Source organism: Parasteatoda tepidariorum, chromosome 8, assembly GCF_982258835.1.
Source record: "Parasteatoda tepidariorum strain Cologne lab strain chromosome 8, Ptep-v5.0, whole genome shotgun sequence".
Lineage (NCBI taxonomy): Eukaryota > Metazoa > Arthropoda > Arachnida > Araneae > Theridiidae > Parasteatoda > Parasteatoda tepidariorum.
The window spans coordinates 11,912,010-11,930,699 of NC_141762.1; the positions used below are offsets into that span (position 1 = coordinate 11,912,010).

The following is an 18,690-nucleotide window of genomic DNA, read 5'->3' on the forward strand; positions in this document are numbered from 1 at the left end:
AGTATTGCTTATATTTCTGTATAATATTGAGTAATAATCAATATTTTTGTATGTTTCTATTGTTTTATCATCTAATTGCAAAACGAATAAACAAAAAAAAAAGAATAGTTTAACTTAAAAAAATAGAAATTTAAAAAATTATGTTTTTCAGCTCTTTTCAAAATGTGTCGGGTAGCTGTGTGTTGGGTAAAATTACGTTTTTTGACTGTTTGTTTAGGTGCAAATGAATATGACCAATGTATTGACAATAGATAAACCTCATTTATCATTTTTATCACAAAATTATTTTATTTATTACATATTTATATACTTTTAGTGAATTCTATCATTTAATAAAAGCAATATTTGTTGTTAAAAATGCATATAACATTCAAATTTGAATAAAATAATAATCCTTGCAACAGTACATTTATCGACGAAATAAAATTGGGCGGTGATACCCGAAATCCAATTTTTTTGTAAATTTGTAATTACTCGAGCAATTTTTCACATATAAACTTCTTTCTTTGTGCAAATTAAACTTAAGACTACATACTTTAATTCTGCATGTAGAGAAAAAATTATTTTTTTAGTATTAAAATGAAGTTTAATCGAAAGATTCAGTCAATTTTTCTTAATTTCATGACTACTCTATTCAGCATATTTTCAAAACTATTGTTTACCATGTTACCAGCTGCATAAATACTTGAAACTTTGAAAATAATCTTTTTCTAGTATAACAATTAATGTCCGATGGCCCATTGACTTGAAAAAATATTCTATACATATGAAATTGACAGTGGGCGGGGGTACCCGACACTCCTCTATACCTACGCAATTAAACAGATTTCACTTTGGCTTCTTACAATAAATCTTTAACGAAGCTATTTACACTGAGACTTCTCTACTCTGAACTTAACATAAACTGTCTGAAATAAATCAGACAAGTTGAGCAATGAATGATGTCTTTTCTAGATAACATAATAAAGGATTAAGATGGCTGTCGGCAGGAAGCAGTATTTCAATCAGCCTACGACCATATCTGTATAATATTTTTCAGCGTTTTCGGAAACAACGGATGACGGTGGCTGTCTGCGAAGAATCTTATTATTCAATGGGCCAACAACTATATGCGTATAATATTTTTTAGCGTTTTTGCAAATAGCGGGTGACGGTGGCTCTCGGCAAAGGATTTTATTATTCAATTGGCCTACAACCATATGCGTATCATATTTTTTAGTGTTTTTGAAAATAACGGGTGACGGTGGCTGTCTGCAAAGGATTTTATTATTCGATAGGCCTACAACCATATGCGTATAATATTTTTAGCATTTTTTGGAAATAACGGGTGACTTTATTTTTTAAAGATCTTTGACAAATAAAAAATAATGGCAAAATTTGTTTTTCTTTAATCAGTTTCTGCAAGTTCAATAGCTACTGTTCGCAACTATGAAGACGTAATTAAGCAGACTATGAATGATACCGACTATGATCAACTAATTTGTTAATATTCACCCTTTTATATACTTCAAATAGATTTTTTCATTTCAAAACTACAATACAGAAATGTAAACTGGAAAACTTGTTTGACTAGTTAAACGATTCAAAGTTTGATGACTTAACTGTTTCCTTTTCTTTTTGCCTTTCTCACTAGATCTCTAGAACTAAATACGCTAGTAGAGGTTTTCCAATCAACTCTACCTTACCCAAAATTTATTCATTCAAAAAATAATTTTTAAAAAATCGTACTATATATTTTTGCTATTCATTTAATATTGATCAAGGAAATGTTTTTGTTTTAAAATTGTAAGTTTTAAAACGGTGCAATTAAAATGACAAACCTGTGGTGAACCACCTTCTCACCAGATGGCGATGAACTTTGCTCGCCAGGTGGCAGTACAAAACTTTCCCCTCAAGGAAATGACTTTTCTATAAGATGGCAACATCTCTGAGTTAAAACATCAGTTTCAAGAAATGGCAACAGGTCAATTGTCTAACTTTCATTCCATCTTGCTGACTGATGAACTTACACCATTTTTGAAATGCTGCTGTCGCTAATCCTATTTGTCTTTCTACTTGTAACTTAATATAATTTCCTTTATGTCTTATTATTATTAAACTGTGTTGATAGTTAATTTTTATTGAATTAATTTATTTAATATATTTAACCTAATCACCACAGATTGGTGACCTTAAAATAATGCAACCTTCTAAATCTTACAACATCGGCAATCATCTTATGCTGTAAGCTTAAATATTTTAAAACTTAAAATGCTTAACTAAAATAAGACATTAACTTTTCTTTTTCTTGTCAAAGTTCAACCTGAGTTGTCACGGGGTAACATGGTATGTTATTTTTTTAGCTTTATTTATTGATCTTGCGATGTGTCATATTTCAAAATTTCTTTTCCGTATTAATGTATTCTGAATTTAATTTTGAATTTTTCTTTATGCATTATCTGCGCACTTATACATTTTCCAAACGTAATTCCTTAATTGAGTGATTGTAAATCATTGTATTCATTTAACTTCAATTTCATTTTAAATTGTCATTCTATTTTTTAAATAAGTGATTAGATTTTTAATACGCTATGACTGAACTTGAAAATCAGTCAATCGCTCATGTTGCCGTCAAGGCGCCACCATTTTGGAAAAATAATCCAGCGCTATGGTTCGTCCGTTTGGAGGCGCAATTCGATTTGGCTAAAATAACAGCTGATATAACCAAATTTAACCATGTGCTTTCTGCTGTTGAATCGGACATTTTAAAATCCGTTAGTGATTTAGTGTTAAAACCCCCTGAGAATGATAAATATGAAGCACTTAAAAAACGTTTAGTAGAGTTACACTCTGAAAGCGAAGCATCTAAAATAAGAACTTTACTCCAAGGTTTAGAGTTAGGGGACCAACGACCATCCCAACTTTTAACGAGAATGCGTTCACTCGCAGGTGACAACGTAGGCGATACTCTTTTAAAATCATTGTGGCTTGGTCGGCTACCTAATGGGACACAAACAATTTTGGCCGCTCTCAGCGAAGATTTAGATCAGTTAGCCACTGTGGCAGACAAGATTAATGATCTCACTATTCATCAGGGAGTTAATTCTGTCGCCGCTACTTCTAATTCCCACACCTCTCGATTAGAACAACAAGTTGCTCAATTGACACAGCAAGTTAATGAGTTAACTGCTTTTGTCAAAAGATCGCGTAGCCCAGCTCCAAATCATTTTCGCCAACGTAGCAGCTCTAGAACCCGTTTTAAAAAATTTAAAGATCCTGCTAATGGCAAATGCTTTTATCATACTAACTTTGGCAAAAATGCCAAAAAGTGTACTCAGCCATGTAATTTTTCAACAAACTAGTTAGGCGATCGTGTGATGGCCACACAGGCGACCGCCTCATAAATCGAATTCTCTTGGCCGATCCTTCTTCTAAATTTAAATTTCTCATCGATACTGGTGCAGACGTCAGCGTTTTGCCAAAAAGCAAAACAACCCTTCCCACTACTCGCGAAACTTTAACATTGTATGCCGCCAACGGCACAGTCATAAAAACGTATGGCACTAAATTGTTAAAATTAGACTTAAATTTGCGCCGCAATTTTACATGGCAGTTCATCATTGCTGACGTCAATCAGCCTATTATAGGTGCTGATTTTCTAAAAAAATTTAATCTATTGGTTGATGTTAAAAATAATTGTTTGATTGATGCCGAAACAAAATTGTCTTCTCGTGGACATTTGCCTTCGGATTCTCCACTTTTCACCAATATTTCAATTCTTTTGGGAGATTCAAAATTCGACGATATCTTGCGCCAGTATCCAGAGTTAATTAACCCATCTCAAAACAATAATGTTGACCTCCCAAACAAAACATATCATCACATTGAGACCAAAGGCCCGCCAGTTTTCTCGAAACCTCGTCGTCTGGCACCTAACATTTTAAACGCTGTCCGAAAAGAGTTCGAATACCTGATTTCTCAAGGTATTCTTCGGCCGTCGAAAAGTTCTTGGGCTAGTCCTCTTCATGTTGTAAGGAAATCAAACGGTGATTATCGACCATGCGGCGATTACCGTCGTCTAAATTCGATCACTGTTCCTGATCGCTACCCTGTCCCTCACATCCAGGACTGCACCCAAAATCTTTTGGGAAAAAAGGTATTCTCAACCCTAGACCTTGCCCGAGCTTACCACCAAATTGCAATCTATCCCCCAGATATACCCAAAACAGCTGTAACGACACCTTTTGGCCTCTTTGAATATACAGCAATGCCGTTCGGACTCCGGAACGCAGGTCAGACGTTTCAAAGATTCATACATCAAGTATTAGCTCCGTTTGACTTTTGCATCCCTTATTTTGATGACATATTAATTGCTTCTACTTCAGAAGAAGAACACGTAGAACATTTACACAAAATATTTTCACGCTTACGGGACTTTGGCCTTAAGCTAAACCCTGATAAATGTTTTTTGGGTAAATCCTCCGTAAAGTTCTTAGGCTGTTTGATAACTACTGAAGGCGTTAAGTCACTTCCTGACAAAGTCGAGGTAATTGCCAAATTTCCCAAACCCGAGACAATCTCTCAACTAAGACGCTTTTTAGCAATGATTAACTTCTATAGGCGGTTTATACCAAAAACTGCTGAAACACAGGCCCCCTTAAATGAGTTTCTTAGGGATTCGAAAAAAAACGACAAACGTCCCGTTCCCTGGGATGAGAATTCTTTGCTAGCCTTCGAAAAATGCAAAAAAGAGTTGATTAATGCAACAACTTTAACGCATCATACACCCGAAAATAAAATTTCTCTAATGGTTGATGCTTCCACTTTTTCTATCGGTGCTGTTGTCCATTCGCATTTTCCTAAAGGTCCTAAACCTCTTGCTTTCTTTTCTCGTAAGTTAACAAAAACCGAAACTAATTATAGTACTTATGATAGAGAGCTCCTTGCAATATACGCGGGCGTAAAACATTTTAGACATCTTCTTGAAGGGCAATGCTTCATTATTTACACTGATCATCGTCCTTTAACATATGCTTTTACCAAAAATTCTGACACATGTTCCCCGCGCCAACTCAGGCATCTGGACTTCATATCTCAATTCAGTACGGACATCAGACATGTCTCTGGTGAGAACAATGTAGTTGCCGACACGTTATCCAGAATTCAGCAAATTGGTAGTGAGCCACCTGTAAACTTTGATGAACTGGCTATAGCTCAAAAAAGTGACACTGATCTTCAAGCTCTTCTGAGTGATAAAAAGTGCTCGCTAAACTTCCAGTCATTACATCTGACGAATGGAAAGCACATAATTTGTGACTCTAGCAAGCAAAAAGTTAGACCATATGTCCCTGTTCAGTTTAGGAAACCTATTTTCTTTGCTTTCCATAACCTATCCCATCCTGGTGTAAGAGCCACCAAAAAACTTGTCATGGACAGATACGTTTGGCCTGCTATCGCCAAAGATATAGTCGAATGGACCAGAAGCTGCCTAGACTGCCAGAGATCCAAAGTCACCCGACACACTCGTAGTCCTATCCAGCCATTTATACCACCTTCAGCAAGGTTCGACCATATACACCTTGACCTGGTTGGACCCCTGCCACCCTCCAATGGTAACAGTTACTTGTTTACGTGCATCGACAGATACACCAGATGGGCAGAAGCAGTACCACTGGCGGATATTACAGCTGAAACTGTAGCTCGAGCTTTTGTTGAGCATTGGATTTCTCGATTTGGTGTGCCTTCAAGAATCACCACAGACCAAGGAAGACAATTTCAGTCATCGCTTTTCACGTCATTAGCTCAAATATTGGGCACTCATCAAATTCGCACATCTCCGTACCACCCAGCCAGCAATGGAATGGTCGAGCGCTTCCACCGCTCACTAAAACAAGCTTTGATGTGCCACAGCAACAAGAGATGGACTGAAACCCTACCGATAGTACTCTTGGGTCTCCGCTCTGCTATTAAAGAGGACTTGAAGTGTACATCTTCAGAATTAGTCTATGGTACAACCATAAGGCTTCCAGCAGACTTTGTCGCTCCATCAACAACTACCAAAAAAGACTCGCCAGAAGATTTTGTACAGCAGCTAAAAAAAGCTATGCAAACTCTGACTCCGACTCCAGGTTCTGCCCACTGTGAACCAGGAACATTTGTGCATCGTTCATTATCTGATAGCAGTCAGGTTCTAGTGCGTCACGGTGGAATTAAAAGGTCTCTCCAACCTCCCTATGATGGACCCTACCAAGTACTTGAGCGCACCCCAAAACACTTCACTGTGCTCATACATGGCAAAAGATGCACAATTGGCATTGATCGCCTTAAGCCATGTTTCTCGACAGCATCAGACGAGGTGTTGACAGGACAAAAAGCAACCCCTAGTGTAAACATCAGTGATTCTCTGGATCCTACTCCAGAAGACAAGGACCCTGTGATCCAACCCCAGACCATCACACGCTCTGGAAGGCATGTTCGCTTTAACCCTCGTTACCTCTGACATCAGTGCCTTCACCACTTGGGGGGGAGTACTGTGGTGAACCACCTTCTCACCAGATGGCGATGAACTTTGCTCGCCAGGTGGCAGTACAAAACTTTCCCCTCAAGGAAATGACTTTTCTATAAGATGGCAACATCTCTGAGTTAAAACCTCAGTTTCAAGAAATGGCAACAGGTCAATTGTCTAACATTCATTCCATCTTGCTGACTGATGAACTTACACCATTTTTGAAATGCTGCTGTCGCTAATCCTATTCGTCTTTCTACTTGTAACTTAATATAATTTCCTTTATGTCTTATTATTATTAAACTGTGTTGATAGTTAATTTTTATTGAATTAATTTATTTAATATATTTAACCTAATCACCACAAACCTAAATTTTAAAACAAATTGAGCAAAATTTCTTGATCAATAATGTTTTAAAGATAACACATTTTATCACAAATGCAATTTTAATACGAATACACATTAACTTAATACAAATTAACTTAAATCATGTTCATTAAAAGAAACTAAATTAATGTATCGAAATCCATAATTCAAATCATTGGTTACACTTAATTATATCTCAAATCATTAATATTGTATCTAGTACGTGGACTCCGATTATTAGATCAAAAATTATTCAGCTCGAAATACACTGGTTATCATAAATTAAGGAAAAATCACAAAAATAGCGATAACTCTTTCAAAAGTAAGCCAAACCGTGCAAAATTTGCATATGTTGTCCACTAAGAGTAGCTGAGTAAAATTGCAATATGCAAATTAGTGGCGCTGCACTCGGCTTACGTCATCTGCCTGGAGCATAAAAGTCCAAGTTTGAGAGAAAGCACACAAATTTTACTGTGATTGCGACATTGAAAATCTGAGATAGCCAATTCGTAATAATGACCTCTAGGCATCATTTGCCTGAAGAACTACGATGGAGAGCCATCGGGAGACTAGAGGCAGGGCAGAGTCAATCAGAAGTGGCCAGATGGCTAAATGTGAGTCCATCTGTGGTTCATAGACTTTGGAGGCAATTTCAAACCACAGATTCGGCATCTAGGAGGTTCAGTCAAGGACGGCCAACTGTTACGACCAGTGCCGATGACCGATATTTGACATTAAGTGCACGCAGGAATAGAACCGCTACTCCGACACATCTTAGATCCTCTCTTGCTGCAGCCACCGGAAGGTTGGTGTCAACGTCAACTGTGCGCAGAAGGCTCCACGAAGGTGGTCTGTATGCGAGACGACCAGCCATTTGCGTGCCGCTCACATCACGCCATAGGAGAGACCGTTTGCAGTGGGCCCGACAACATGTCCACTGGACGTCAGATCAATGGAGGCCTGTTCTCTTTACGGATGAGTCCAGGTTTAGTCTAGAAAGTGACAGTAGACGTTATTTGATATGGAGAGAACCTGGGACCCGTTATCATCCATCAAACATCCGTGAAAGAGATGCATACGGAAGAGGCAGTGTCTGTGTTTGGGGAGGCATATCCTTAGGAGGGCGCACATACCTCCATGTCTTTCCAAGGGGAACCGTGAATGCTCAGGTTTATCGAGACAACATCCTTGATGCTTATGTGCGCCCATATGCCGGGGCAATTGGTGATTGCTTCCTGTTACAGGACGATAATGCAAGACCACACAGAGCTCGCATTGTTGATGATTATCTTCAACAGGAAACAATTACTCGCATGGAGTGGCCAGCTCGATCCCCGGACTTGAATCCTATCGAGCACGTTTGGGATGCTCTAGGGAGGCGTGTATCTGCCATCAATCCGCCCCCTCAGACCCTTGCCACGCTTGCAACTGCTTTACAAGAGCAATGGCTCTCACTTCCTATTGAACTGATAGACCGCATAATTGAAAGCATCACACATCGCTGTTTGTGCTGTATTGCTTCTAGAGGCAATCATATTCCATATTAAAGGTACTTTTTCTATTGCAAACCGATACTTCCAATTTGTTTATTTTATACATGTGCTAATTTCTATACTACTATTAATGTCTGATAATTTCTTTTTATGTTGTTTAATACCTTACTATGTGTTGTATATTGTGGGTAAGTTTCATAAAATTCCATGTGTAATTTCTTGAGTTATCGCGATTTTTGTGAATTTTCCTTAATTTATGATAACCAGTGTATATACATCTTGGTAACTTCTCTGTGCTCTGCGTTTAAAACTCTTAAAAAAAAATTTAAATTCTAAGGAGAGTAAATTTAATTCTAAAAATAAGAAAATAGAGTTACGTTAGTGATTGCTGTAGTATTTATGTGTATATATATATATATATATATATATAGTCGGACCCCGATTTAACGAACCCCTATTTAACGAATTTCGCGTTTTAACGAATTTTTTTTCTGCCCCAGCAAAACCAGAGTCAAAAACCCCTAATTAACGAATAATTAACCCCGAATTAACGTATTATTTCAGCATCCGGAAAAAATATTTCTCATTAATTTTGATCAGAAAAATATTGCATTTTTTTATAATTGGCAGATTCTAAAGGGAAAAAAATCTTTCCTGGGAGGAATAAAATAGAAAAAGTGCATATTCGTCTCAAACAAAAGAAAGCCCGCAACAGGGAAAAACAAAATTCGTCGTGGGTAGGTGGGCAGAGTCAATAAGACATTACACTTGCAAGGTCATTTTCCGGGGGTTTGTCACGTGGACTATGAGTCAAACAGGAAATTCCTTTCTTATCTTAGATAGTCGTTTATAACTAGTAATTTTTAATAATACATATGTACCAAAAAGTTTTTTTTTTAAATCCCGATTTTACAAATGACCCCGATTTAACGAATAAAATTTAAGGTCCCGATGAATTCGTTAAATCGGGGTCCGACTGTATATATCTATATATATACAGTCGACTGTATATATATATATAATTAAATGTTTAAATTTAATGTACTTTTTGAAAAAAAGTAACTTCTGTTATGAAGAAATGATTGGAGAAATGGTTAAATTACGAGAGCTGCCAACTACTACACTTTTTGCGAAATATTTTAATGAGTGGTAGACATTTAAAAACTAAATCTTACGGAATTTTTGGCAATTTTGCCAACATTTTAAAAGCCTCATCACGAGAGGATTGGAACAAAGTTTTAAAAGAATTACAATTAGTAAAAATAATTGCATCGTATTCAAACTATGATTAAAAAGGAAAACTTTTCTAAGTCAAAAAAAATGTTGCTATTTTTCTTTAAATTTATCAATTAAGTCAGTATTATACATCTTTCATCAGTTCCAATTTCTTCAAAGAATTGTAGCATGCTTGATTGCAGATAAAAAACGCTATCAAAACTCGATGAAAAGCGAGAAGAATCACTTAATTGTTATCAAATATATTTACAGCTTCAATTTCATTTATCTCCAAACAATTTCAACTTCTGACAGCTTCTATCAAACGTGTCTTTCTTTCTAGTCAAGGTTACTTTTAGTGTAGATAAAAAAAATATAAATAAACATCGATCAGTTGGGAAAAAAATGCTAAAACGTTATCAGTACACTGCGTTTCAAAGTTTAAAAGACAACAACAACAAAGAACCTATATTTCTTCATCGATGAACACTTGACGAGGAGAAAAAATGCTTGTGATTAGTAGAAGAAATAATGATTTAAACTTTGAATAGCAAATTATACAATCAGAAAAAGTCTTTTAACTTTTTCCGGTTCAGTGTTAGGCAACCTTAACTCAACAAATGTTTAAAATACACAACTAGAAATGTAAAACTATACTCTGTTGCAACTTGAGAAAAACCATCATCCCAATATGTTTTTTTTTCCAATGCCCACCCGATTGACTCTCGTCATTCAGGTAGCAGTTAGGCAGATTTGTTAGACATTTCAAATTCAGGGACAAAACATTAAGTGGGTCAACGTTATTCCCACAGTAGCAGCAGATAGTTCAGAGAGTGAAAGAACACCCATGCCTTGTCCGGGATTCAAATCCAGAACTTTCCTGACGTGAGGTCAGCTGTCTGACCACTACATAGTCCGGCCAACGTTAATAATGCAATAAAAGAGTTAATATATGCTTTATTAGCTTTAAATTTAGTTTCAAATAGTAGCAAAAGTCATAGGCCAAAAATCGAATAACTTACTTTTGAACTGGAGGTTGTAATACTGAATCCCATTCGGCTCTTGCAATGGCACTGGTAAAACCGGTTGTGTTGCTTGAAACATCAGAAATATCATAGACGTCAGATGAAGCATTCCACCTTGGAATTGTAAATGAATTATAAATTTAAAGAAACATAACGACTCATTGATATATCACTATATTTTGTTTGCCATATTAATCACATATTTTTCCGCTACGTTTTCCGCATTTATAAGATAATTATCAGAAATTCAACTTAAAATTTACTAAAAATATTTTATATATAAGATATTTTTTTTCAATTTCGAGAAAAAAAAATCATAAATTTAGGCGCAATGTAAAATGCGAAAGAATAAACACTTAAAATCTGAGATTGTGTGAGATTCCAATAAAAAACAATATGTCATTACAGTTAGGTACCTACAAGAAACGTCACGTGTAGATGTCAATCATGATTGGCTGCTAAATCGTGGCATGCAGGCCTACCAACAACATTGGAGCATCGTTTATACGACGCCGAAGGGACCACCGAAAAACATCGTATATACGATAACGTCGTATAATCGATTTTTACTTCCAAAACTAGAAGCTAAACTCTGTTTTCAGTTAAATTCAATGTTTAACTTGGTGATTTACATAAATTTCTAAATCAGACAAAGCAAAACAAACAACTAACCATAGAAAAAAAAATTACAGTAAGCAATTTGAATGTACGTTACTTTTATTTATTTATTCATTTATTATTTTTTTTTTGATACTCCAAATTTGTTTTTTTATTTTTCTTCACTTTAATCATTTCACGTTAAGTTTACAGAAAAGACTATCGACAGTTGTTTGATGTGATGATTGACGTTGAGCTGTAATTAATGACTTGTGCAAAGAATCAAGGTCTGAAAAGTTTTTTCGCCGGTATTGTGGTAAAGAAAATAAGTTCTTAGTGTTTCAATGGAATTCTTGAAAAGATGGCAGAACAACTTCTTGGCCACAGCATCTTGACAGATCAGTACAAATCGCTGACGTTACTACATTCTCATCGCAATCTCATCAAAAGTTGTCTCTGTTGCCAATCCTCATCATTGATTATTGTATCGTCATCGCTTACGTCATCACCCCCATTATCATCGGATGTTCGATGGGCAAATCCGGCTTTTATAAAACAGTTCTTTATTGCTGTCTTTGTTACCTGAGACCATGCCAACGTAGTCATATTCATTGCTTGGAGAACACTTATTTTCTTGGGATTAGACTGTTCGGATTAGACTGAATGCTTCGAATGGCAAGTTGAACTAACTGCGCTCTATAAGCAATTTTAGATTCCCAATCACGGCCAAATCTAATGGCTGAAGCACATTTGTGCAGTTTGCAGGAAAAAAGTAAACTTTTCCAAAAAATTATTATCGATTCAACATTCTCCAAAAAATTATTATCGATTGGTGAGCTGGACATTGGTCGATAAATAGCAAAATTTTTCGTTTTAGCTTCTTCATAAGATTGTCTAGTTTTTTCAGCCATCTAGTAAAAATTTCGGTCGTCATCCACACATTCTTATTGTCGTCGTAATCCAGCGGAAGCATTTTGATGTTCTTTAGACATCTAGAATTTTTTGATTTTCCTATTACTAAAGGAGTGATCTTTTCACTTCCATCAGAGTTTACACAAAGAGCCACAGTCAGGCTATCTTTTAGCATGTTCCTCAATTTTTTGACGATCATGAATAATAGTCTTTAAACTAGAAACTGGAATACCCATCTGAAAACCTTTATCGGTTTTCCGGACTTTAAAATAAATGCTTCTATACTAACCGAACAATTGATAAATACTGCAATTGATAAAATTTTTAAAAAATAATAAATAATTAAATAAGACTTTATCTCAAAAAGCTAATTCCTTTGAGCTTAAAACTGAATTCTAAAATAGTCCTTACATTTTAAGAAAAAATATATTATCTGAAGTATAGTTTCTAAAAACACAAAAGGAAAAACAATAATTTGCTTACAAAAACACGAATTTCACAAAAGTCTTTCCTTCAGGTAATTCTTTATTTTCAGATTTTCGCCTAAAATAAGATAAATAAATATAAATAACTTCACTTGATTTAGTAATATAACTTAGTAAATCTCTTTATCTATAGTTTACAGTCGTTTTAAATTTTAATTATGTTTTCATGTTTTACTATGTATTAAGGTTATTTAGTTCATATTTCTCACCCGTTCTCTAATCTAATTTAGTTTCATATGCTCACCCTTACATTTGCTTTCATTTTCTCTCCCTCCCCTTTTCCCTCTCTTTAGCTTATAATTATGTTAGATAAAGAAACAGATAACCCATAGGGTTAGTTTCTTAGGTAAGGTTAGTACCTTAAAAATTAATTAGCATGAAATAAATTAAAAATTAATAAGCGTGAGTATTGTAATTTCTAAAATAGCACTTTCTGATGACTAAACTTTTCAACTAAAATTTAAATTGTTTTGAGCGTGAAATTATTTTGTAAATTTACTAAAATCAACTTTATAGCCTATATCACTAACAATGAAACACTCTATACTACTATGGAAAAATTTTCGCCTCGAGCAAGTCCGTTACCTTACAATCATAGAATTTGGGTAGCCTAGCAACGGAAAAAAATTTCATAAAAAATATTTTTTGCAAAGTTAATTCTTCGATATAATTTCCCCTTACCACTGTAAAATCTTCCCCTATAAATACAGTAAAATCTATATTATATAAAACGCTAATACGTATGTATCAATAAAACCGATGATATTTCTTTTCTCGCGTTGGCAACAGTTTTCATTTTTAATTGATAGGCTTCCGCGCGCAAGAGCACGTAGTGAGCATCATACGGCTAATCTATATTATATAAAACGCCGGCCAGGTGGCCGAGCGGTTAGCGTGCCTTACTGCGGAGCCAATGGCTGCGGGTTCGAATCCCGCTCTGGGCATGGATGTTTCTCTCTGTGCTGTCCTCTGTTGTGTGTGATGTGTGAATGTGGCCCACCCTATGAACGGGTTTGTGGCAGTGTGGCGTGGGTAATGTTGCTCGCCTCCGTGACTTAGGTTCACAGGTGCCCACTGGGTAACGCTAAATGAGCAACACTTCCGGCATCTTCCGAGGCGAAGAACGAGAGTTCAAGTGCCTGCCGTTATTAAAAAAAAAAAAAAAAAAAAAAAAAAAAAAAAAAAAAAAAAAAAATATTATATAAAACGCTAATACGTTTTAATTGATAGGCTTCGGCACTCAAGAGCACGTAGTGAGCATCATATGTCTAATCGGGTGAATTCTCACCGAATTATCAAAAAAATTCTCACAAAATTATCTTCATCGAAGCCGATGCCTTACATCCGGCGTTCAGTATTATTTCATATTGTTTTACAACACATGGTTTTAGCCCTCGGGTGGGAAAGACTTTAAAACAAAACTTACAACATTTACTATTCTCAACAACTGAAATTTAGAATAGTGTGATTAAGAAAAATATGTGAACTGTTTGGAATTTCAAATTAATATTGAAATGCACAGGTTTAGAATTTTTTACAGTGAAAAGTTTTCGGAGCTTCAGTGTTCAAAAAGGTATACAAAAGCTAGACGTTAAGAACGTATCCAATGAGCGAGCAAAGCGAGCGTCGGATTGTGAAGCAATCCGAAATGAACTGCGAAAGCAGCTCCGGGTGTTGGCGAGCGTCAGCGAGCAGGAGGCGAAGCCTCCTAGTTGTCCTTTAATTCTGGGAAAGGTTCCGTCTAAACTTACAAGTTTTTAGACCATGATAGTGACTTCAGCACTTTCATTGCGGCAAAGGAGTACCTTTGTTCCACCCTCTGCTCTTAGAGTCCCCCCCCCAGCTCTAAAATTGAAACAAAACCCAAATTCGTTTGAAACTTGTTTATTTTATTAATTAATCACCATATTCACTAATATAACAATAGAGCGAATATTCCTGGAAGACAGGTTATCTCGTTCGTTGCAATGAAAGAATTGAGGGCCTTTAAAAGCAGCAGTAATTTCATATCAGTCTGTCTGGAAATTAATTAATTTTTTTACAATTTAATCTGTTGCAACTACATAACGTAATTCAGTAGCATATTTAAATTTTAAGATGAAAAATTGCTTAAAAATGATTTAAAAAAATATTAAATTACTTACATTAATGAACCACTGTACTGTATTCTCCATCTCCTCATAGGCGCCAAATAATGCATTTGTAAGTTCCCACAAGAAAACATCAGGCATTTTCCCTCAAAGGGTTGTTGATAGTTGACGTGTTCGGCAAGATGATAAGTCGTGCCATCAGCTAATTTCAAATAGATCCAGGCTTCGGCTTCTTGATTGCAGCCTCTTGTGATGCGGACCAGAGCACATTCTGCCTTCGAATTTATTCCATAGAACAGTACTTCATCCGCAGACTGAAAAAGATACGTGATCTTGAAACGAGGATCCCAACAAGTTATACAAATTTTTAGAACTGGTGATAAAAATTAAACAAACGTTAATATTATAATACATTCTTTACAGCAACTGTAAATCTGCTTGCAAAAATGCAACAACAAAAAATTTTAATTTTAAAATTTGATTTCTGAGTTCGACCGATTACACACGAGTTTTGTATTTTGCCATACAAAATTACCTTCTTTAGAATGATGTAATAAATTATTTACCTTGCAATTCATACTGTTTTCGACTATTATTTAATAAAATAATGGAAAATAGCAAATATTTTTCAAAAGTTATATTTTGCATGAAATTATCTTGGACAGAGGAATTTTATAATCGTGTGCAAAAAATGTATCAATTCGCTTAAAAAGTTTTCGAGATGTGGCAAAATTTGCATTAAGTAAAATTAACATGAAGGGATCCAAACTTTGGATCGTCCTCCTGACCAAACTATTGAGACCATATTTCCCAAATTGCAGATACCGCCTGTATTTTGAAGATCAGAAATCCGAATCCGTCGGGGGAGAAAGTATGTTTATTTAACGAAATTACGTTTTTATGTTTGATTTCATAACTTAAAATATCGTCAGCTTTAAGGTCACCCCCTCGGACCATTAAGATTGAGTCCTGAAACGTATATTTCGAATCATTAGATCAAAAGTTATTCAAGTATATTTTTTATTTTACGCGCTGTACATGGACGTGCGGGATGCTATGTGAAAGTGCTAAACCTCTCTATTATCTTTAAAATTTCCCTCCCCCCCCCCAAAAAAAAAGGGTATTGCAACAAGAAAAAAACGATGAAAAGCGCAGATTATGCAAAAACAATTGTTCACGCAAACGATAATGACAATTTGTTTCAAAAATATTTCATAAAAACATTATGGAACAAATATAGTAAAAAATTGCAGTCACATTATAAGATCACTAGTCGGTTATAAGTTATTTTAATTATTATTTATTTATTTTTTTTTTTTATTGAGATAACTGGACGTTATCTCTTAGACGTTAGATAACTAACGTTGATCATAAGTTTTTTTTTTTAATAAACACATTTAGGTTTGAAAAGCTGCAGTATTTTTTATTTTAACGGTCCAATGGACTGGAATGGTTTTTAATTTCAAATAATATACGTTTCCTAATATGTCACAAACTTTTTTCCTCCTTCAGATTCCTTATTTATAAAGAAAAAACTCAGTCTGGATAAAAAATCAACTCCAAGAAGCTCCAAAACTATATTCTACTATTTTTTTATTTGATCATGATATGCTGCTTTTTCACTAGTGCTTATGTTAACCTGATTTTTATAACAGTTACAATTCTTTATTTGTGACTATGGTATAAAGTCGAAAAGAGAGCGGATATGAAAAATCTAGAGCAAGACCCATTTTCTCATTGGATATTACTTTAATTTAGACGTTTATTGTTTATATTATTTACTGCTTATTGGTTCAACATGGCTGTAGGCTTTAAGATTGATGTTAAGAACAGCTCCGATTAGGAGATAAAGACTGTGATGATTTTAGTGATATATATATATATATATATATATATTTGTATGTGGGGAGAAGACACCATTCCACTGCAGTTCGGCCCTTGTTATTGTAAATCTGTTGAAAAATGAGGCAGAGGCGTTGCGTGTTCGAGGTTTGGTAATCAAAACGGAGGAGAGTGTGCTTGAAAGAGTTGTTAAATGGCTGCTGGCAGGAAACGAACCAAGGACTTCTGGGTTCGCAGTAGACCGCTTTAACCACCATAGGATGCTTTATATCATGAACACCTTAATACTTTAGGCTCCCGTGTAGTAAATGGTGAATGATGCACGCTAAATCTTTCGAGTCTCAAAGTCCTCCATGTTCCCACAACAAATCAATACCTCTGGGATTACTGATCCAGGAGTTTCCTTGTCTTCTGGATTGGTTCAAAATTACAAGGCTACGGCGTTGAGCATTAGTAGTCGTAAACCCAAAAATTGGGTCGGTTGTTCAATGGCGGTCATAAAATAAATTTAAAAAAATACTTTAGGCTAAAATTATAAATATTAACATTGGCTCAGTCAACACCGTGAATGTTCATAATTGAAAATTATAGTTGGAAAAAAACATTTAAGTTATTTAAAATGAACTTATACCATAATTTGTGTTAACTCTTGCTATTAGAGAGAATTATTAATTTCCTTCCAAAGCTTAAAACTAGACTTAAAGCCTAGAGTTTAGACTTGTATTGTGCTCCCATATTTTTAGAACTGCCCGTATAAAAACTCTATAGGTTCTTACCTCTAGTAAATTGGTCTCCGATTGAGGTGATTCTAGTTCAGTTTCTAATTGGGGAACAAGAAAACCCACTTTTTCAGGATCATCAATTGCAGTTGGTTTATACAAATCAAATCTTCTACGATGTTTTGCATTGTATATCCGAACAGCTATATATGCAACAATCCACTTAATCCAGTAAAGAATTTCTGCAAAAAAAATATAAAAAATAAAGGTGATGGAGTGATCAGTGTTCATCACTTTTACTGTTTTTCGATGGCTCAGTCGTACTATCAAATTATGCTTTTCTTGCGAATAATATGCTATTTTTATAACTGCTGTGAGTTTGCAACTGTTACTCATGACTGTTAGGTTAAGTTTAGCATATCTAACGCCAGCTCTGTCTACGCTTATTTTGAAAGTCGCAAAATCGAGCACTTTACTGTAGAACAGTTTAACGAGGACCGATACCGCTCAACCTCGATCCCTACGCAAGCTGATCAAAGTTGTCGCCTACCTGCTTACTGACCGCAGCCAGTGATGCTTGACTTTGGTGTTCTACTGGAAATCGTGTCTTTACGATCTGTCCACTACGGGACTTATATCTATTGACAAGTATATTTTCAGTCTTCAGTTTCCTAAGATTAACATTGTGTTTGTATGCAGAGATTTTAATCACGGTATTGATTTTACGAATACCAAAAAGTTATTCAGTGGAAATGGTCTTATAAAACGCCTTTTTTCAAAAGTCTTTCTTAAAAGTGGTATGGCTGATTCTGAAATTCTTGTTAAATGAAAGCGTAATCAGTGAAATTTCTTTTTGCTGACTTTTAGTAAGGTCTTCGTCGATTTCAATTCGAGTGAAAATTGAACAAATACGATCTTTCTTATAAAATCCTTTTGAAGAAAAGGGTGAATAATGGAACAAAATATGATTTAAAAATATCACTTTTTCAAACGACTGTGACATTTTTCAAACAGAAATAGTATCAGAATATACTTAATAAAATAGTTATGAGAACGCAAATTTACATGCCAACGATAACGGAAAATAAAATTCCTAGTGATGGATACCTGCAAGTGACGTAGTGTGTGAATCTCGATCCTGATTGGTTGTTGAAACGTGGAATTTGCTTATGTTAGAACTGTTATTTCCATTCTATTTCGAGTAAGACAAGCTCGTCAAGTATCGTTTCATTTAAATGACATATTCTATATTCTTTCACAAGATACTTTCACAAAGATTTAAATCCTTTCACTATATATTGTATTTAATTAACTGTATTTAATTAAATTCATGATAATTAACATTCTAACTTGCGTGAAGAAGCTTAATTTCAACACGCCATTTTGCTTATAAACGATCAGCTGGCGCTGACGTCAGAGGTCTTGCATCTGGGCATCAGTGATCTTCTTCTTCTTGAACTG

At 35.2% G+C, this 18,690-nt stretch overlaps 2 protein-coding genes across 3 annotated transcripts in view; one reads left to right on the forward strand and one right to left on the reverse strand.

Moving 5' to 3' along the window:
- LOC107439954 (uncharacterized) overlaps window positions 1-18,690 on the reverse strand; it is a 91,249-nt gene that overhangs the window by 63,756 nt on the left and 8,803 nt on the right. For both annotated transcript variants that reach the window (XM_087149840.1, XM_087149841.1), the window contains exons 2-5: window positions 17,287-17,471; window positions 14,723-14,982; window positions 12,577-12,636; window positions 10,582-10,698 (exon numbers count right to left, since the gene is read on the reverse strand). In XM_087149840.1, coding sequence (XP_087005966.1) covers window positions 10,582-10,698; window positions 12,577-12,636; window positions 14,723-14,982; window positions 17,287-17,471 — 622 coding nt within the window. The remainder of the gene's footprint in view (window positions 1-10,581; window positions 10,699-12,576; window positions 12,637-14,722; window positions 14,983-17,286; window positions 17,472-18,690) is intronic.
- Window positions 1,586-6,803, forward strand: LOC122270089 (uncharacterized). The gene has a single exon (XM_087149844.1). The coding sequence runs from the start codon at window positions 2,571-2,573 to the stop codon at window positions 3,339-3,341; it is 771 nt and encodes a 256-aa protein (XP_087005970.1). The 5' UTR covers window positions 1,586-2,570; the 3' UTR covers window positions 3,342-6,803.